The sequence below is a fragment of the Gadus morhua genome, chromosome 22, assembly GCF_902167405.1.
Source record: "Gadus morhua chromosome 22, gadMor3.0, whole genome shotgun sequence".
Taxonomy (NCBI): Eukaryota; Metazoa; Chordata; class Actinopteri; order Gadiformes; family Gadidae; genus Gadus; species Gadus morhua.
This window is the reverse complement of record NC_044069.1, coordinates 2,426,304-2,446,025: the sequence shown is the minus strand read 5'-3', so window position 1 is coordinate 2,446,025 and position 19,722 is coordinate 2,426,304. Positions and strand designations below refer to the sequence as shown.

Here is a 19,722-nt window from a genome sequence, read left to right as displayed (position 1 = left end):
ACTGCAGTACTCACTTCAGTACCGGCTAGTAGTATTGCAGTACCTCCTAGAAATACTGCAGTACTCACTTAAATGCCCTCTGTAATATTGCGGTACCTTGTAGTAATACTGCAGTACCTTCTAGGAGTACTGTAGTACCTCCTAATCATACTGCAGTACGCTGATTATTAAACTTTTCACCATTAGTATAAATATCAAGGTAGTCAGCAGCTGATAACATGGACAATATTGTATTATTGTGGAAGTCTGGTCATTACAGTCATACACAACGTGACTTGAAAGATAAATATTAAAACCAATCCCAGAATGTTATTCTCCTTGTGGTTTTTATTTTGAGGTCTAAATGTTGGGTTTCTGGGAGGTTTTGGGTGCTGCCATGATACCGCTGAGGTGAAGCCCAGCGCTCTCCATGGAAACCCCTGCTGTGATGATGAGTGCATCCTCGGGCCTGCCTGTGTTTATAAACAGTGAGGGTGGGGTTGACACCGTCTGGTGTCGGCTTCAGAGAGTAAAACACACAGCGGTCGGTTGCTTACAAGCTTTATTGTTATTGAGATGTGCAAAATGCCAACCAGTCATTCGCCCTTCCAAACTTGTGTCAGTGTGCGTGTTTAGCACACAGACCTTCTACAGCCACGCCTCTTTAAACATCAGCCCCAGTACCGGAGTTCAAAGTTAACTCAGGACTACCTTTTGTACTTCATCTCAACATTACATTCACTTTTCAACAGTCTGTCATGTGACTACGTTTCCCATCAGGCATTGCACTCAGATCACCATGGAGATGGCTAGTGACAAATAGAATGCAATAAATTAAAACAGCAGGTTTTCAGGGCAACAAAAGGATCAATAGGACGGCCAACAGCTGCAAGTTAACTAAATTATGGTGTACAGTCTCCTTTCATTACAAAATATGTTTTGGTAAAAAGGTTGACTGTAACGCTCCCTTAAATGACAGTAAGCGAGTCGGCTCTGGACCAATAGTCTTTGATTTGGAGGCGAGCTCACTGGTTTTAAACAGGGACCCCCGGTTTTGTTATAATGACAAGTCAGTTCCCATGGCAACCTCCCTGTCGCGATGTCTACCCTAGGCATGAAATGGACGCTGTCCTAAAATGTCTTCCTCCGTCTCCCCAGCTGGTATCAAAGCTCAACATTTAACTCGAGGAGGGAAATAAAGAGCAGATCTGTAGCGTTCAGAGAGGGAGGAAGAGGAGGAGGACAGAGAGGAGCAGGAGAGGAGGAGGAGCAGGAGAGGAGGAGGAGAGCAGCTACAGCAGCAGCAGGTCGAGGTCGGCCATCAGGGAGTCGATGTCGGCGATGGGCGCCCTCCAGTAGTTGAAGGAGGAGTACTCCGCACACGCCACCTGGAGGAGGAGGAGCAGACAGACAGAAGGAGGTGGAGACAGACAGGAGGAGGAGACGGACAGGAGGAGGAGACGGACAGGAGGAGCAGACAGACAGGAGGAGCAGACGGACAGGAGGAGGAGACGGACAGGAGGAGCAGACAGACAGGAGGAGCAGACAGACAGGAGGAGCAGACAGACAGGAGGAGCAGACAGACAGGAGGAGCAGACAGACAGGAGGAGCAGACAGAAAGGAGGAGGAGGCAGACAGGAGGATGAGACCGACAGGAGGAGGGTAAGAAGCAGACAGGAGGAGGAGGGTAAGGAGCAGACAGACAGGAGGGTAAGGAGGAGGAGCAGGCAGACAGGAGGAGCAGACAGACAGGAGGAGGAGGGGCCGACGGGAGGAGGGTAAGGAGCAGACAGGAAGTTTCATTAGTTCTTGTAAAGAAATCCGTTCTGAATGACCTTGCCTGGTTATAGATTGAATAAATGCAGGATAAACAGCATCCTTATATTCAGTGTTGATTCAGTCAGTTCCATCTCCCATGACACTGCCCTGCATGTGATCATCACCGTACCAAGGTATGAGCTGATATATTTAGGTGTGACTAGGTTTAAGGTGCTGCAGTAAAGGTTTGATTAGGTTTTAGGTGTTGAGGTTTAAAGTGTGATTAGGTTTAAGGTGTGATTAGGTTTAAGGTGTATAAGCTTCCATTCGAGAGACGAAGAGTTAACTAGTTTGATAGAGTTGATCTAAAAAGGCATTAAGCATAGCTGTTTTAAAGTATTTGGTATAGGCAATGAGCAACAGTAGTTTAAGTAACTACTTTATGTCAATAGTTAGGTAAATAGGCTAAAAGTTAATGTAGTATGGTAACTGGTTAAAGTAGTTTAGAGCCCCTTTCACACACAGCTCGCGGTAAATGGTTGGGTTAACAGTGCAGGACCCACTAGCCTTTATACTGTAGCCTTTATACCTATCCTCACACGAGGATAGGTTCTGTTTAAACATGAGGCTAGGTTCGGTTCACACGAGGCTAGGTTCGGTTCAGACGATGCTAGGTTCTGTTCACACGAGGCTAGGTTCTATTTAAACATTAGGCTAGGTTCTGTTCACACGAGGCTAGGTTCTGTTCAGACGAGGCTAGGTTCTGTTTAAACATGAGGCTAGGTTCTGTTCACACGAGGCTAGGTTCGGTTCACACGAGGCTAGGTTCGGTTCAGACGAGGCTAGGTTCTATTCACACGAGGCTAGGTTCTGTTTAAACATGAGGCTAGGTTCTGTTCACACGAGGCTAGGTTCTATTTAAACATTAGGCTAGGTTCTGTTCACACGAGGCTAGGTTCTGTTCAGACGAGGCTAGGTTCTGTTTAAACATGAGGCTAGGTTCGGTTCACTCGAGGCTAGGTTCTGTTCACACGAGGCTAGGTTCTATTTAAACATGAGGCTAGGTTCGGTTCACACAAGGCTAGGTTCGGTCCAGACGAGTCTAGGTTCTATTTAAACATGAGGCTAGGTTCTGATGTTACTACTTCTTGAGCAGGCCAATGCTCGGTCCAGATGTCCCTGAATACAGATCCCTGTGCCCACACATGACCTCATGCAGGGAATCAGGACCACTGCAGGGTCGGACTGCTGAGCGGCAGGGAGGGGCTTAAGGGACTAGATACTGCAGTTAACGTAACCTGCAAAGCTAGTTTCAGTCAGTGGTTCATGTAGTTAAGGGAACAGGTTAAGGTACCTCCTCCTCCTGGGATCTCTTTAGGGCGGTCCGGGCCCGTCCTGGGGGGGCGTGGCCGGCCTTCCCTTCCATCGCAACCTCCAGCTCCGATAGATCCGGGGCCAGGATTGGCTGCTTCCAGAACAGGAAGGAGTCATATTGGCTGTTGGATTTTTCCAGCATGTCTGTACCTGGAAACCAACGAGAATCATGACAGGTTCAGCAGGGTCCAATAGAGTCGGAGCTAGAGTCAGTCTGAAGGATCTGGTAGGGTTAATCTAAGGGATTAGGTAGAGTTCATCTAAGGGATCGGGTAGAGTTCATCTAAGGGATCTGGTAGACTTCATCTAAGGGATCTGGTAGAGTTCATCTAAGGGATCTGGTAGAGTTCATCTAAGGGATCTGGTAGTTAGTCTTAAGGGGATTTGGTAGAGTTCATCTAAGGGATCTGGTAGAGTTAGTCTAAAGGGATTTAGAACAGTTAATCTAAGAGATTTGGTAGATAATGTAAGGGTTTTAGTAGAGTTAATATAAGGGATATACTGTATAAAGTATAAGGGACTTGGTAGAGTTAACCTGAGGGATTTGGTAGAGTTAACCTAAGGATTTGGTAGAGTTAACCTAAGGGATTTGGTAGAACTAATCTAAACGGGAATTGGTCGAGTTAATCTAATGTATTTGGTAGAGTTAACCTAAGGGATATGGGAATGGTTTTGGGTTGATTTGAACGAGTGAATCAGGACGTTCTCGAGCGTGGGGTAAACAGGCGGTTATTTTAAACCTTGTTTTTGACTTATTTTTAGGACCGGAGTGGACCGAGCTGCTCTGACCCTCCACCCCCACCCCCGGCTGTCCCTAGTCGGCCTCACGACCCGTGTATTATGAGGTCTGTCGTTCGTTCTCATTATCTAGGTAGTCCTCAATAACCAGGTCTGGCTCTGTCTCACGTCGCATTATCATGTGCATATTTACTTTATGTTTCCAAAATTATTAATACAACTCGAAACGATGGTGCTGACATGGAAATAAGAATATCTCCAAATAAAGCGTTTTGACGGTTCTCCACGTGCGACCACCTGCATAGTCATGACGTCACTCTCTATTAACGAACATGAGCAGAAAAGAGCAGCGAGGCTAATTTAATCTGCTCCTGGAGCCGGGGGGGCGCGCCTCTTTGTCCGCCCGTACACCAACCACCGCCCCCAACGGGGAGCCTTCCGACCCCCCATCCCGTTTAAAACCGAAAACCTACTATCCATGTTCACTGTTGGGTAGCCCAACAGTGAACATGGGTAGCCCGTTGGTCCAGGGGCGGGAGGGTCGTTGGTAAATTCCCAACGGTAATAAAGAAAAACACCGCAACACGACGCTTGTCCACACGCCCCTGATGGACCAACACCCCAGACCGGGCAGGCCCCTGTAGGCCTACCCGGAGACCAACACCCCCACCCCGGGGACCAACACCCCCACCCCGGGGACCAACACCCCCACCCCGGTACCCGGAGGCCCGTAGCTCGGAGGTCCCCCTAACCGTTTTTCTCCTAGATTTAAAGATGTGACGCAGCTGAGCAGGCGTGTGTGCGTGCCTGTGTCTGTCTGTCTCTCTGTGTCTGTGTGCGTGTGTCTGTGTCTGCGTGCGTGTCTGTCTGTGTTTGTCTGTGCGTGTGTGTGTCGGTGATTGTCTGCGTGTGTCAGTGTCTGTGTTTGTGCCTGTGTGGGTTTGCGGTATAAGAAGCACCTCACCTGGTTCTGCTGGGTGTGAGTGTGTCGGGGTCCTGGTGTTCTGAGGAAGGGATGGGAGCCTGTCGGGGACCGGGTGGATTCTGAGGATCTGGGCTCCGCCGCACCTTGTCACGGTGCGCGCGCATGCGCACCACTTCCAAGCAGAGCAGCAGAGAACAGGGTTATCTTATTGGTGGAGGGGCGTGACTGCCTCATAGTGGAACGCACTGATACCGTCAATTAATTGAATACATCATCAATACATCAGACGATTTAAAACATGACAGCGGACGGACCGATAAGATAAGATAAGATAAGATAAGGTAGGCCTAAGTAAATCAGTGTTGAGCCTGAACTCTACACGTCTGCTATTCATCCACATATGTGTGTGTGGATCTCAGCGGCCCCGCTAGTGGCGCTGACCCTACAGTAGACCTGGTCCAGGTCCTGGTCCCGCTCCTGGTCCAGGGGTTCCGCTCCCGCTCCCGGTTCCGGTCCCGCTATCGGTCCCGCTCTCGGTCCCGCTCTCGGTCCCGGTCCGGCCGCCAGGCGGCGCCGCTAGACCGCGGATCGGCCCGCAGCTCCAGAGCAGAAAGCCCCTCGGTGTGACGAGCTGCTTCCTGACCAGACCTGCCGGGAGCCACACCTCGGACCCGAGATCCGAGACCCGAGATTCGAGACAAGTACCCGCGACCGAACGGCAGGATCTATACTCCAGACCCGGACCATTTGGACCCTCTCGGAGTGTGAGCAGAGCCTGCGAGAAGGAGCGGAACGCGTTTCTGCTCTGTGGAGAACGAGGAAGAGGAGACGTCACCGGGTTCAACTGTTCCTGGTCCGGTGAGCGGAACGCTTCTGGTTCTTCTTTGAACGGGGCATTTATAGGTTATTTGAAATCGTTATGATATAAAAACCAGACGACATCTCCAACTAAACGACGGCGAATCCAAACTATGGTCACTAGTAGGCGACTCGCTCAGGTCTCCACGGTGAACCCACCGACTGCTGAGCCGTTCGGGGTCCCTGCGGTCAGAGATGAACCCTGAGGTCAGGGGTCACACTACACACACCGGGGGTCTACTGTTACCTGGGGGGTCTACTGTACACAACGGGGCTCTACTGTAAACTGTGGGTCTACTGTAAACTGGGGGTCTACTGTAAACTCGGGGGGTCCACTGTACACTGGGGTCTACTATACACCGTGGGGTCCACTGTACACCATGGGGGCGGGGGTCCCCTGTGAACCGGGGTCTACTGTACTTTAGTGTAGACCTACTGTAATAGAGAGCGATGTGGGCGACTGTTAAGTGCATTTATTAAACTCTAATGGGGGCTGACTCTGATGTAGTTCCACTGATGCAGTCTGCCGGACTACAGTCATGGCCGCCTCACTCCTCAGCATTCTGTGTCTCTGTCCTGTCTGGAGATATGTTGGGGAGAAGTCCTTATTTGGTCAGTGTGGTTTGGAGTCAAGGAGGGCATCCTTCTTGTCCAATCATGTTCTTGTAAAAGGCTGCCAAGACATCTGTAACCATGGAGACACACGGTCTTCATCACAGACTGATAAACTGAGTTAATCAAGTACAACCCTCTGCTTATTAGAATAACGAGTAACCAACTCTAAATATTAACTAGTCCAGGGGGAGGGGTAGACGGTACACAGACAGGTCATTAAGGAGCAGGTAGGGGTTAGACAGTACAGAGACAGGTCATTAAGGAGCAGGTAGGGGTTAGACAGTACAGAGACAGGTCATTAAGGAGCAGGTAGGGGTTAGACAGTAGAGAAACGGGTCATTAAGGAGCAGGTTGGGGTAGACGGTACACAGACAGGTCATTAAGGAGCAGGTAGGGGTTAGACAGTACAGAGACAGGTCATTAAGGAGCAGGTAGGGGTTAGAAAGTACAGAGACAGGTCATTAAGGAGCAGGTAGGGGTTAGACAGTACAGAGACGGGTCATTAAGGAGCAGGTAGGGGTTAGACAGTACAGAGACAGGTCATTAAGGAGCAGGTAGGGGTTAGACAGTACAGAGACAGGTCATTAAGGAGCAGGTAGGGGTTAGACAGTACAGAGACAGGTCATTAAGGAGCAGGTAGGGGTTAGACAGTACAGAGACAGGTCATTAAGCAGCAGGTAGGGGTTAGAGTTAGACAGTACAGAGACAGGTCATTAAGGAGCAGCTAGGGGTTAGACAGTACAGAGACAGGTCATTAAGGAGCAGGTAGGGGTTAGACGGTACACAGACAGGTCATTAAGGAGCAGGTAGGGGTTAGACAGTACAGAGACAGGTCATTAAGGAGCAGGTAGGGGTTAGACAGTACAGAGACGGGTCATTAAGGAGCAGGTAGGGGTTAGACAGTAGAGACGGGTCATTAAGGAGCAGGTAGAGGTTAGACAGTAAAGAGACAGGTCCTTAAGGAGCAGGTAGTGGTTAGACAGTACAGAGACAGGTCATTAAGGAGCAGGTAGGGGTTAGACGGTACACAGACAGGTCATTAAGGAGCAGGTAGGGGTTAGACAGTACAGAGACAGGTCATTAAGGAGCAGGTAGGGGTTAGACAGTACAGAGACAGGTCATTAAGGAGCAGGTAGGGGTTAGACAGTACAGAGACAGGTCATTAAGCAGCAGGTAGGGGTTAGACAGTACAGAGACAGGTCATTAAGGAGCAGCTAAGGGTTAGACAGTACAGAGACAGGTCATTAAGGAGCAGGTAGGGGTTAGACAGTACACAGATAGGTCATTAAGGAGCAGGTAGGGGTTAGACAGTACAGATACAGGTCATTAAGGAGCAGCTAGGGGTTAGACAGTACAGTAACAGGTCATTAAGGAGCAGGTAGGGGTTAGACAGTACAGAGACAGGTCATTAAGGAGCAGGTAGGTGTTAGACAGTACAGAGTCAGGTCATTAAGGAGCAGGTAGGGGTTAGACAGTACAGAGACAGGTCATTAAGGAGCAGGTAGGGGTTAGACAGTACAGAGACAGGTCATTAAGGAGCAGGTAGGGGTTAGACAGTACAGAGACGGGTCATTAAGGAGCAGGAAGGGGTTAGACAGTACAGAGACATTAAGGAGCAGGAAGGGGTTAGACAGTACAGAGACAGGTCATTAAGGAGCAGGTAGGGGTTGGACAGTATAGAGAGAGGTCATTAGGTGTGTGTGTGTGTGTGTGTGTGTGTGTGTGTGTGTGTGTGTGTGTGTGTGTGTGTGTGTGTGTGTGTGTGTGTGTGTGTGTGTGTGTGTGTGTGTGTGTGTGTGTGTGTGTGTGTGTGTGTGTAATTGAAAATCTTAAAAAAATGAAGCAGATTTCACAGTTTGAATAACATTAGCAACATGTCTCAGTGTTAATGCCAGCAGTGATTAGCATTACTCTATTGGTCTACAGTTTGAATAGCATTAGCATGGCTCAGTGTTAATGCTAGCAGTGATTAGCATTACTCTATTGGTCTACAGTTTGAATAGCAATAGCACGTCTCAGTGTTAATGCTAGCAGTGTACAGCATTTCTCTATTGGCCTACAGTTTGAATAGCATTAGCATGGCTCAGTGTTAATGCTAGCAGTGATTAGCATTACTCTATTGGTCTACAGTTTGAATAGCATTAGCACGTCTCAGTGTTAATGGTAGCAGTGGACAGCATTTCTCTATTGGTCTACAGTTTGAATAGCATTAGCACGTCTCAGTGTTAATGCTAGCAGTGGACAGCATTTCTCTATTGGTCTACAGTTTGAATAGCAATAGCACGTCTCAGTGTTAATGCTAGCAGTGGACAGCATTTCTCTATTGGTCTACAGTTTGAATAGCATTAGCATGGCTCAGTGTTAATGCTAGCAGTGATTAGCATTACTCTATTGGTCTACAGTTTGAATAGCATTAGCACGTCTCAGTGTTAATGCTAGCAGTGGATAGCATTTCTCTATTGGTCTACAGTTTGAATAGCATTAGCATGGCTCAGTGTTAATGCTAGCAGTGATTAGCATTACTCTATTGGTCTACAGTTTGAATAGCATTAGCACGTCTCAGTGTTAATGCTAGCAGTGGACAGCATTTCTCTATTGGTCTACAGTTTGAATAGCATTAGCATGACTGTGGTTATGTTCGCAGAGCAAGAATCTGCTTGTTGCTCCTCACATTCCTCCATTATCAGCTAGCTCCGTACCTCAACACACACTGCTCCTAATCTACTCTAGACCATGTTCTACTCTACTCTAGAGTCTAGAGCTTGTTCTACTCTACTCTAAAGTCTAGAGCATGTTCTACTATAGACCGGAACATGTTCTACTCTAGACCATGTTCTACAGTTCTCTAGACCATGTTCTAGTCTAGACCATGTTCTTCTGTTCTATAGACCATGTTCTACTCTAGACAACGTCCTACTCTACTCCAGAGTCTAGGTCATCTTCTACCCTACACTATATATTTATATAAATATAACAATGATATTGCCATTTGAAAACATAAAGACGGTTATATATACATCGAAATATATGAATAGGATAATGTGAACCTAAAACCAGGGCTTCATGCTCCGCAGGAATCCCTGTTTCCCTGTTGCCGTGGTAACCACATCCCATGACCTGACTCCAGCAGCTGAATGCCCCACAGCGTCGCCACGGAAACCAACCCCAGCGTGGCGCTCCGGGTGTCGCGGAGTCTCGGGATGAGCGAGTTTTGGCACAAGATGGGATGCTGCGTGGTGGCCACGCAACCACAGGTGATGTTTACGCAAACGGATCCACGACGCGCTCACGTACGCGCCGCGCAGACGTCTGAGTACATGAAGACGTGTGTGTGTGTGTGTGTGTGTGTGTGTGTGTGTGTGTGTGTGTGTGTGTGTGTGCCATAACAATAACCTGTGTGTGTGTGTGTGTTTGTTTGTGTGTGAAGAAGAGGAGGAGGAGGCCGAAGATAGACCTCAGTATGATCGGGGAGCCCACCAACTTCATGCACCTCACCCACATCGGCTCTGGAGAGATGGCCGATGGACCGGTACGACCTCCGACCTCTGACCCGCCTGCTGCTCCTCCAGGGAGGAGGAGCTCCCTGAGTCTCTATGAGGAGGGGGGGGGGGGGTCTCTATGAGGAGGGGGGGGTCTCTATGAGGAGGGGGGGGGTCTCTATGAGGAGGGGGGGGTCTCTATGAGGAGGGGGGGGGGGTCTCTAAGAGGAGGGGGGGTCTCTATGAGGGGGGGGGTCTCTATGAGGAGGGGGGGGGTCTCTAAGAGGAGGGGGGGGGGTCTCTATGAGGAGGGGGGGGGGGGTCTCTAAGAGGAGGGGGGGGGCTCTATGAGGCGGGGGGGGGGGTCTCTAAGAGGAGGGGGGGGTCTCTATGAGGAGGGGGCGGTCTCAATGAGGAGCTCAGTGTAAAGACCTCCCCCGCCGCCCTCCCTTGGTAGGGAGGGGGGTGGGGGAGGGAATGTTTTCAGACTCCGTTCATGTCCCCAGGAGGAAGTGGCTGACAGGAAGTATCATACAGAGGAATATTATTAGGTTTCCTCCTGCCAGGAGACCAAGTCTCGAGCACGTCAATACTACACTAGAACATGTGTGATCTGCCTTGGAAACACACCTTAACTAACCTGTGCGTGTGCGTGTGCGTGTGCGTGTGCGTGTGTGTGTGTGTGTGTGTGTGTGTGCGTGTGTAGTCAGGGTCGATGCAGGAACAGATGCGGTCGAAAGGACCCCCCACGAACGGCAGAAACAGTCTCTTATAGTAGATATAGATATAGATACACAGCTATATCTATATCTATATCTACACGTCTCATATTGCTGGTAAGAACAAACACTACACACACCAGACTATACACACTAAACACTACTCACAAATTACACTTCACACTACACACTACACTCTACACGCCACACAATACACACTACACTACGCTACACACCACACTATACACTACGCTATACTCTGGACACTACACTTCACACACTACACTACACACTCTACTGTACTCTGTGTGTATTCAACAGTTCTGCATTGACACATCTGGTCCTGCTGGATGCAATCCTGTTCCAAACATCTGGTCTCTCCCGGTCCCGTCCTGGTCCCTCCTGGTCTCTCCTGGTCCCTCCCGGTCTCTCCTGGTCCCTCCCGGTCTCTCCTGGTCCCTCCCGGTCTCTCCTTGTCCCTCCTGGTCTCTCCTGGTCTCTCCTGGTCCCTCCTGGTCCCTCCTGGTCCCTCCCGGTCTCTCCTGGTCTCTCCTGGTCCCTCCTGGTCTCTCCCGGTCCCTCCTGGTCTCTCCTGGTCTCTCCCGGTCCCTCCCGGTCCCTCCCGGTCTCTCCCGGTCCCTCCTGGTCCCTCCTGGTTTCTCCTGGACCCTCCTGGTCTCTCCCGGTCTCTCATGGACCCAGTACCCTGGCCCTCCATCCCGGACCCTCTTCTTCTTCACCTTCCTCTCACTGCGTGTCCCCCCCCCCCTGGACAGACCCCCACAGTGCCTGGAGGACAGAAGGACTACTGGAGGAAAGACGGACTACTGGACTAGTAATGAAAGACTCTTTGGGAGGAGGGGAGGTGTTGATAAAGGCTGTCTTCATGAGATCATTTCACTGCTGTTGTGTTAGCTGTTGTGTTAGCTGTTGTGTTAGCTGTTGTGTTAGCTGATGTGTTAGCTGTGGTGTTAGCTGTGGTGTTAGCTGTGGTGTTAGCTGATGTGTTAGCTGATGTGTTAGCTGATGTGTTAGCTGTTGTGTTAGCTGTGGTGTTAGCTGTTGTGTCGTGGTGGTTTCTAAACAACGGGGACCTGCTCCTTTAACCCAGTGACTCCTCTGTCTGGGAGGAGGAGTCACTGGTTAGTCATTAACCTAACGAGTGGAGTAAGGTTCAGTACGGTGCAGTTTGGTGGAGTAAGGTTCTGTTAGGTGGAGCAAGATTCAGTTAGGTCGAGCAAGGTGCAGTAAGGTGGAGTAAGGTGCAGTCAGGTGGAGTAAGGTGCAGTTAGGTGGAGTAAGGTGCAGTCAGGTGCAGTCAGGTGGAGTAAGGTGCTGTAAGCTGGAGTGAAGAGCAGTCAGGTGCAGTTAGGTGGAGTAAGGTGGAGTGAGGAGCAGTCAGGTGGAGTAAGGTGCAGTTAGGTGGAGTAAGGTGCAGTCAGGTCGTTGGAGTAAAGTGAAGTTAGGTGGAGAAAGGGTAAAGAAACACCTACTAGTCCTCTCCCCCTAATTTCTCCCTCCCTCCTCTCTCCCCCAGAGAGAGAGACAGACAGGGAGCTTGAGAGCGAGAGGTTGAGAGAAAGAGGGGGAGACAGACAGACAGACAGCGGGGGGCAGGGTGAGACAGGGAGAGAGACAGGGACTCTGTCTCTCTGTGGAGGAGGAGCAGGATGGTTTTGTTGGGGTCTGAAACGACCCCCAGCTCTTCTTGGGACTGGTCAGACTAGCAGCCATCTTTTGTTTTACTGTTTGTTCAATTTGGTTCTTAATAATCCTCACATTCCTTCTGCTGGTTCTACTGGGAGCTGCCCAGTAGAACACATTCAACCACAGTGCTACGGGGGGACAGAATCCTGAAATAAAAAGTATTTTCCCAAAAGGATTATTAAATGTGTTCTGATTACAAAGTCTCTCTGGTCTGTTTCTGCTGTCGCTCTGCTGGTACGGTGTGAAGGTTGTTCTGGTACGGTGTGATGGTTGTGCTGGTACGGTGTGATGGTTCTGGTACGGTGTGAAGGTTGTTCTGGTACGTTGTGATGGTTGTTCTGGTACGTTGTGATGGTTGTTCTGGTATGGTGTGATGGTTGTTCTGGTACGGTGTGAAGGTTGTTCTGGTACGTTGTGATGGTTGTTCTGGTACGGTGTGAAGGTTGTTCTGGTACGTTGTGATGGTTGTTCTGGTACGTTGTGATGGTTGTTCTGGTATGGTGTGATGGTTGTTTTGGTACGGTGTGATGGTTGTTCTGGTACGGTGTGCTGGTGTTGCTGGTACGGTGTGATGGTTGTTCTGGTACGGTGTGATGGTTGTTCTTGTACGGTGTGATGGTTGTTCTGGTACGGTGTGCTGGTGTTGCTGGTACGGTGTGATGGTTGTTCTGGTACGGTGTGATGGTTGTTCTTGTACGGTGTGATGGTTGTTCTGGTACGGTGTGCTGGTACGGTGTGAAGGTTGTTCTGGTACGGTGTGCTGGTAGGGTGTGATGGTTGCTGGTACGGTGTGTTCTCTTTCAGCGTGTCGTGCGTAGTGTGACTCCTGCTCTGGATGATACCTTTGACCCTGGCAGTTATTCACTGGACTCTGGTCTGTTTGTTTGTTTCAACTGAGCCAGGCTAGCCGTTAGCCTAGCAGCTAGCTGTTGGGGCCGACTGGTGTCCTGGTTTACATGAGAGGTGTGTGTTAGTTTGTGTGTTTGTGTGAGTCACACGCAGCCAGACAAACACTTCTGAGTTCCAGAAACTTCTGAGCTCCAGTGGTAGGCTGGCAAAGTTTACAAGTACACACAAACACACAACGCCATGTGCTAAACTAACACACGCACACACACACACCTGAACTGTGTGTGTTCATGCATCCAGCCGCACCACAAAGAACTCTGCTTCCTGTTTATTCAGGGCCCTATTTCATCACTTCCTGTCGCTGTCAGCCCCCATTTCCTGTCCAGGGAGTCACTTTAAAAAACACATGCACACACACACACACACACACACACACACACACACACACACACACACTCACACACACACTCACACACACACACATGGCTGCTCTGTTATCCGTATCTCTCTCAGAGGGATATTGAGTATTCCCTGTCATGACCACATCCTGTGTGTCTCTTGATTGAGTCATCAAATCACTTCACACTAGGAGGTTTGAGGTCAACGCCTTTATTGCTGATGACAACATCAAGCATGGGTCATGTGATCAGAGAACGTCTTGGGCACCGGGGGGTGACGTCATCCTGGACCGCTCTGATCCCACCTAAACACACACACACGCACGCACACGCACAGACGCATACAAACAGACACACACACACACGCACACAAACAGACACACACAGACACATACACACGAACACACATGCACACACTAGTAAGTACAGTAATTATTCAGTGATACGACAATAGTATTGTGTAATGTGTGCGAGTATAATACTTTAGTCAGTGCTCTATAGTATGAATTCTATGTAGTGAGTGAACTCACTGTTTGACACAGTCGGGGATCTGCACATGCTCAGTAGGAACCAGGAGGGAGAGTTCACTCAGGCTGCTCACAAACTGAAGCTTCCTGGTGAACTTAGAACTGAGGAGGAGAGAGAGAGAGAGAGAGAGAGAGAGAGAGAGAGAGAGAGAGAGAGAGAGAGAGAGAGAGAGAGAGAGAGAGAGAGAGAGAGAGAGAGAGAGAGAGAGAGAGAGAGAGGAGAGAGAGAGAGAGAGAGAGAGAGAGGAGAGACAGACAGAGGGAGAGAGAGAGACAGACATAGAGAGGAGAGACAGACAGAGAGAGGGAGGGAGGGGGGGAGAGAGAGAGAGAGAGAGAGAGAGGAGAGAGAGAGAGAGAGAGAGAGAGAGAGAGAGAGAGAGAGAGAGAGAGAGAGAGAGAGAGAGAGAGAGAGAGGAGAGAGAGGAGAGACAGACAGAGGGAGAGAGAGAGACAGACATAGAGAGGAGAGACAGACAGAGAGAGGGAGGGAGGGGGGAGAGAGAGAGAGAGAGAGAGAGAGAGAGAGAGAGAGAGAGAGAGAGAGAGAGAGAGAGAGAGAGAGAGAGAGAGAGAGAGAGAGGAGAGACAGACAGAGAGAGGGAGGGAGGGGGGGAGAGAGAGAGAGGCGAGACAGTCAGAGGGAGAGAGAGAGAGACAGACATAGAGAGAAGAGACAGACAGAGAGAGGGAGGGGGGGAGAGAGAGAGAGAGAGAGAGAAAGAAAGAGAGAGAGAGAGAGAGAGAGAGAGAGAGAGAGAGAGAGAGAGAGAGAGAGAGAGAGAGAGAGAGAGAGAGAGAGAGAGAGAGAGAGAGAGAGAGAGAGAAAGAGAGAGAGAGAGAGAGAGAAAGAGAGAGAGAGAGAGAGAGAGGAGAAATTATAGGAGGTGAGAGGGAAAGAGAGGAGAGGGAGTTAGTGAGGAGAGGAGAGGAGAGGAGAGGAGAGGAGGTGAGTGAGGAGAGGAGAGGAGAGGAGGTGTGAGACAGAGAGAGCGAGAGAGAGGAGAGATGAGAGGAGGACAGGAAGTGAGAGGAGGGAGATGAGTGGAATGGGAGGAAGGGGAGGAGGCACGTTTTGATTTCATCTTAAATCCCATGATCTCCACATGATGAGGTCACCCTGGTAGATGTTAGACACGAAGAGGTCACTATGGTGATGAGGAGGTGCACACCTGATGAAGGGCTTGATGAAGGTGATGAGGGCCTTGATGTACCAGGTGGGATGAAGAACGTAAAGAGCCTTAAGGTTCTTCCTCAGTCTGCAGAGAGAGTGATGATATGGTCATCTCACGTTATGTTCAGAACCAGCACATCACAGCTTCTTAAAGCTGTGATGAGCCCTGACCAGGTGAGCTGGTGACCTGAGGAGCTGGTGAACAGTTAAGCTGGTTCAAGGTGAGCTGGTTCCAGGTGAGCTTGTGACCAGGGGAGCTGGTTCCAGTTGAGTTGGTTCAATGGGAGCTGGTTCCAGGTGACTCACCTGCGTTGGATGGTGGTGTAGCAGTCTCTCAGCCAGCCAATCCCTGGCAGCTTCTCCTTCTGGCCTCCAGCACAAAGGTAGACCACAGCGTAATCCTGAGAAACCATCAGGTCTAACGTACCCACCACGTACCTGCAGGGCGACAGACAGGTAGACAGGGAGACAGACAGGTCGACACACTGGTACAGACACTGGTAGAAACACTGTCAGACAGTTAGGCAGACAGACAGGTAGACAGGGAGACAGACAGGTCGACACACTGGTACAGACACTGGTAGAAACACTGTCAGACAGTTAGGCAGACAGACAGGTAGACAGGGAGACAGACAGGTCGACACACTGGTACAAACACTGGGAGTCCGACAGGTAGAGAAACTGGTAGACAGTTAGGCAGACAGACAGGTAAGCAGGTGGGAAGGTGGACAGACAGCCTGTACCTGAACAGGTGGTCCATGACTGACTGGTAGTTTTCCAGACTGTTCTCTGGCAGGTAACAGGAGGAAAACACGATGATGTCATTCATACCGTCTCCGTAGTAACCTGGAATGTTGGAAATATTGGCTACTAATTAACCTCAGAATGTTTGGCAAATGGGTAGCATGCTAACCCCTGTGTATGTACTTGTAGCATGTAGCATGCTAACCACTGTGTGTGTAACAGTAGCATGTAGCATGCTAACCTCTGTATGTGTAGCTGTAGCAGGAAGCATTATATCCCCTGTGTGTGTAGCTGTAGCATGTATCATGCTAACCTCTGTATGTGTAGCTGTAGCATGAAGCATTCTATCCCCTGTGTGTAGCTGTAGCATGTAGCATGCTAACCCCTGTGTGTAGCAGTAGCATGCTATCCCCTGTGGGTAGCTGCAGCATGTATCATGCTAACCCCTGTTTGTAGCTGTAGCATGTAGCATGCTAACATCTGTTTGTGTAGCTGTAGCATGTAGCATGCTACCCCCTGCATGTGTAGCTGTAGCATGTAGCATGCTAACCACTGTGTGTGTAGCTGGAGCATGTATCATGCTAACCCCTGTGTGTAGCAGTAGCATGTAGGATACTAACCACTATGTGTGTTGCTGTAGCATGTATCATGCTAACCCCTGTGTGTAGCTGTAGCATATAGCATGCTATCCCCTGTGTGTGTAGCTGTAGCATGTAGCATTCTACCCCCTGTGTGTGTAGCTGTAGCATGTAGCATTCTAACCCCTATATGTGTAGCTGTAGCATGTAGCATGCTACCCCCTGTGTGTGTAGCTGTAGCATGTAGCATGCTAACCTCCATGGGACAGCACCTTGAGGAAGGGCTGGATGAGGCTCATGTTGACCCTGCTCTCCTGGGGCTCGTCCCCGGGGGTGAAGCGGCGCCACCTGGTGCCCTGGTCGTCCACCTCGTCCTCCAGGCAGCCCAGCCCCGCCTCCGCTCCCGGGGCGGGGCCACCAGCCCTACGATGGCTGGAGGCCACACCCAGACGCCGCATCTCATCTGTCCACAGACAGACAGGCAGGCAGACAGACAGTCAGAGAGACAGGCGGTCAGACAGACAGACAGACAGACAGACAGACAGGCAGGCAGACAGACAGACAGGCAGGCAGACAGGTAGACAGACAGACAGACAGACAGACAGACAGACAGACAGACAGAAAGACAGACAGACAGACAGACAGACAGACAGACAGACAGACAGACAGACAGACAGGCAGACAGGTAGACAGACAGACAGACAGACAGACAGGCAGGCAGAGAGACAAGTGGACAGACAGACAGACATACAGACAGACAGACAGACAGACAGACAGACAGACAGACAGACAGACAGACAGAGGGAGGCAGACAGTTAAACAGACAGAGGGAGGCAGACAGACAGACAGTGTCATTGGCAGTGGCAGTTTCTGATTGGCCAAAACCACGCCCCTCCCCCCCCCCCCGGTACCCAGCATGTCGGCGTCGTAGGAGGGGAAGGCCATGGACTCGGTGTCGGAGGGCGTGGCCATGCCGTCCAGGACCCGGTCCAGCTCCGCGTCCTCCGGGTCGGGAGACAGGAGGCCGAACGGGAGGTCCTCCGAGGCCAGGGAGTCACCACCCCCTGGGAGGGGTCACAGGGTTAGAGAGTCACCGCCCTGGGAGGGGTCACAGGGTTAGAGAGTCACCACCCTGGGGGGGGGTCACAGGGTTAGAGAGTCACCACCCTGGGAGGGGTCACAGGGTTAGGGAGTCACCGCCTCCTGGGAGGGGTCACAGGGTTAGAGAGTCACCACCCTGGGGGGGGTCACAGGGTTAGAGAGTCACCACCCTGGGAGGGGTCACAGGGTTAGGGAGTCACCGCCTCCTGGGAGGGGTCACAGGGTTAGAGAGTCACCACCCTGGGAGGGGTCACAGGGTTAGAGAGTCACCACCCTGGGAGGGGTCACAGGGTTAGGGAGTCACCGCCTCCTGGGAGGGGTCACAGGGTTAGAGAGTCACCACACTGGGAGGGGTCACAGGGTTAGAGAGTCACCACCCTCTGGGAGGGGTCACAGGGTTAGAGAGTCACCACCCTGGGAGGGGTCACAGGGTTAGAGAGTCACCACCCTGGGAGGGGTCACAGGGTTAGAGAGTCACCGCCTCCTGGTGGGGGTCACCGGGGTTAGAGAGTCACCACCCTGGGAGGGGTCAAGGGTTAGAGAGTCACCACCCCCTGGGAGGGGTCACAGGGTTAGAGAGTCACCACCCTGGGAGGGGTCACAGGGTCAGAGAGTCACCACCCTGGGAGGGGTCACAGGGTTAGAGAGTCACCACCCTGGGAGGGGTCACAGGGTTAGAGAGTCACCACCCTGGGAGGGGTCACAGGGTTAGAGAGTCACCACCCTCTGGGAGGGGTCACGGGGTTAGAGAGTCACCACCCTGGGAGGGGTCACAGGGTTAGAGAGTCACCACCCTGGGGGGGGTCACAGGGTTAGAGAGTCACCACCCTGGGAGGGGTCATAGGGTTAGAGAGTCACCACCCTCTGGGAGGGGTCACAGGGTTAGGGACTCACCGCCCCCTGGGGGGGGTCACAGGGTTAGAGAGTGACCACCCTGGGAGGGGTCACAGGGTTAGAGAGTCACCACCCTGGGAGGGGTCACAGGGTTAGAGAGTCACCACCCTGGGAGGGGTCACAGGGTTAGAGAGTCAACACCCTGGGAGGGGGCCCCGGGTTAGAGAGTCACCACCTTGGGGGGGGTCACAGGGTTAGAGAGTCACCACCCTGGGAGGGGTCACAGGGTTAGAGAGTCACCACCCTGGGGGGAGTCACAGGGTTAGAGAGTCACCACCCTGGGAGGGGTCACAGGGTTAGAGAGTCACCACCCTGGGAGGGGTCACAGGGTTAGAGAGTCACCACCCTCTGGGAGGGGTCACAGGGTTAGAGAGTCACCGCCCCCAGGGAGGGGTCACAGGGTTAGAGAGTCACCACCCACTGGGAGGGGTCACAGGGTTAGAGAGTCACCACCCTGGGAGGGGTCACAGGGTACAGTGTGGTCCAGACTCCGGTGTTTCCCTGCAGAAGGTCTGGAGTACAGTAGTGTATAGTATAGTAGAGTACAGTAGTGTATAGTATAGTAGAGTACAGTATAGTACAGTACAGTACACTAGAGTTAGGTAAACCAGAGTACAGTACAGTTTAGTACAGTAGAGTACAGTAGTGTATAGTATAGTAGAGTACCGTATAGTACAGTACAGTACACTAGAGTTAGGTATACCAGAGTACAGTACAGTTTAGCACAGTAGTGTAGTGTATAGTATGGTAGAGTACAGTATAGTACAGTACACTAGAGTTAGGTATACCAGAGTACAGTACAGTTTAGTACAGTAGTGTAGTGTATAGTATAGTAGAGTACAGTATAGTACACTAGTTAGGTATACTAGAGTACAGTACAGTGCACTAGAGTAAGGTACGGTAGAATAGAGTTAAGATAATAAACAACATTAAAGCAGAGTACAGTAGAATGGATTAGAGTACAGCAGTGTAAAGTATAGTATAGCATAGTAGTGTACATTAGAGTACAGTACAGTAGGGTACAGTACAGTAGAGTAGAGTAGAGTACATTAGAGTACAGTACAGTAGAGTACAGTAGAGTACATTAGAGTACAGTAGAGTACATTAGAGTACAGTAGAGTACAGTACAGTAGAGGTGAGTACAGTATAGTAGAGTAGAGTACATTAGAGTACAGTAGAGTACAGTACAGTACAGTAGAGGAGAGTACAGTAGAGTAGAGTAGAGTACAGTAGAGTACAGTAGAGTTGTTACCTAGAGACAGGCTGAGGGCGGGGGCCAGCAGGACCCTCCTCCTCTGGGGGCGG

At 50.8% G+C, this 19,722-nt stretch overlaps 3 protein-coding genes and 1 long non-coding RNA gene across 6 annotated transcripts in view; 2 read left to right on the top strand and 2 right to left on the bottom strand.

The window, feature by feature from the left end:
- Positions 1-524: 524 nt before the first annotated feature.
- Positions 525-4,961, bottom strand: mllt11 (MLLT11 transcription factor 7 cofactor). Its single transcript, XM_030346748.1, has 3 exons — positions 4,814-4,961; positions 3,092-3,261; positions 525-1,367 (listed from the first exon to the last, which is right to left on the bottom strand). The coding sequence occupies exons 2-3, from the start codon at positions 3,251-3,253 to the stop codon at positions 1,272-1,274; spliced, it is 258 nt and encodes an 85-aa protein (XP_030202608.1). The 5' UTR covers positions 3,254-3,261; positions 4,814-4,961; the 3' UTR covers positions 525-1,271.
- Positions 4,962-5,116: 155 nt separating this feature from the next.
- Positions 5,117-12,348, top strand: cdc42se1 (CDC42 small effector 1). Of its 2 annotated transcripts, none has more exons than XR_003974496.1 (5): positions 5,117-5,839; positions 9,322-9,501; positions 9,675-9,776; positions 10,433-10,562; positions 10,767-12,348. XR_003974496.1 is itself a non-coding variant. In XM_030346750.1 (5 exons), exons 2-4 carry the CDS (start codon positions 9,382-9,384, stop codon positions 10,499-10,501), a joined length of 291 nt encoding a protein of 96 aa, XP_030202610.1. In that variant the 5' UTR covers positions 5,351-5,632; positions 9,322-9,381; the 3' UTR covers positions 10,502-10,562; positions 10,767-12,348. The 2 variants fall into 2 exon arrangements, 1 of the variants encoding a protein (XP_030202610.1); XM_030346750.1 differs by having other exon boundaries at positions 5,351-5,632.
- Positions 12,349-13,590: 1,242 nt separating this feature from the next.
- The window catches only part of LOC115535441 (bcl-2/adenovirus E1B 19 kDa-interacting protein 2-like protein), an 8,235-nt gene continuing 2,103 nt past the window's right edge, over positions 13,591-19,722 (bottom strand). The window contains exons 3-10 of one of the 2 annotated variants that reach the window (XM_030346650.1): positions 19,670-19,722; positions 17,334-17,486; positions 16,679-16,885; positions 15,844-15,889; positions 15,407-15,538; positions 15,099-15,185; positions 13,930-14,028; positions 13,591-13,704 (exon numbers count right to left, since the gene is read on the bottom strand). The exon at positions 19,670-19,722 is cut by the window's right edge and continues 31 nt beyond it. In XM_030346650.1, the coding sequence (XP_030202510.1) occupies positions 13,680-13,704; positions 13,930-14,028; positions 15,099-15,185; positions 15,407-15,538; positions 15,844-15,889; positions 16,679-16,885; positions 17,334-17,486; positions 19,670-19,722 (802 nt within the window). In that variant the 3' untranslated portion in view covers positions 13,591-13,679. Of the gene's footprint in view, positions 13,705-13,929; positions 14,029-15,098; positions 15,186-15,406; positions 15,539-15,843; positions 15,947-16,678; positions 16,886-17,333; positions 17,487-19,669 lie in introns of both variants that reach the window. The other variant, XM_030346647.1, reaches the window with a different exon arrangement.
- LOC115535505 (uncharacterized) lies at positions 15,459-15,761 on the top strand. Its single transcript, XR_003974512.1, has 2 exons — positions 15,459-15,556; positions 15,637-15,761. It is a non-coding gene; the product is annotated as an uncharacterized LOC115535505 (long non-coding RNA).

What these genes read in the sequence shown, in the direction of transcription:
- mllt11 (XM_030346748.1), bottom strand. Translation starts at nt 3,253, where the DNA reads ATGCTGGAAAAATCCAACAGCCAATATGACTCCTTCCTGTTCTGGAAG. An exon ending in AGAGATCCCAGGAGGAGGAG is followed by an intron (nt 1,368 to 3,091) that starts GTACCTTAACCT and finishes CTCCTCCTCCAG; the next exon opens with GTGGCGTGTGCGGAGTACTC.
- cdc42se1 (XM_030346750.1), top strand. Translation starts at nt 9,382, where the DNA reads ATGCCCCACAGCGTCGCCACGGAAACCAACCCCAGCGTGGCGCTCCGG. An exon ending in TGGTGGCCACGCAACCACAG is followed by an intron (nt 9,502 to 9,674) that starts GTGATGTTTACG and finishes TTGTGTGTGAAG; the next exon opens with AAGAGGAGGAGGAGGCCGAA. An exon ending in GAGAGATGGCCGATGGACCG is followed by an intron (nt 9,777 to 10,432) that starts GTACGACCTCCG and finishes GTGCGTGTGTAG; the next exon opens with TCAGGGTCGATGCAGGAACA.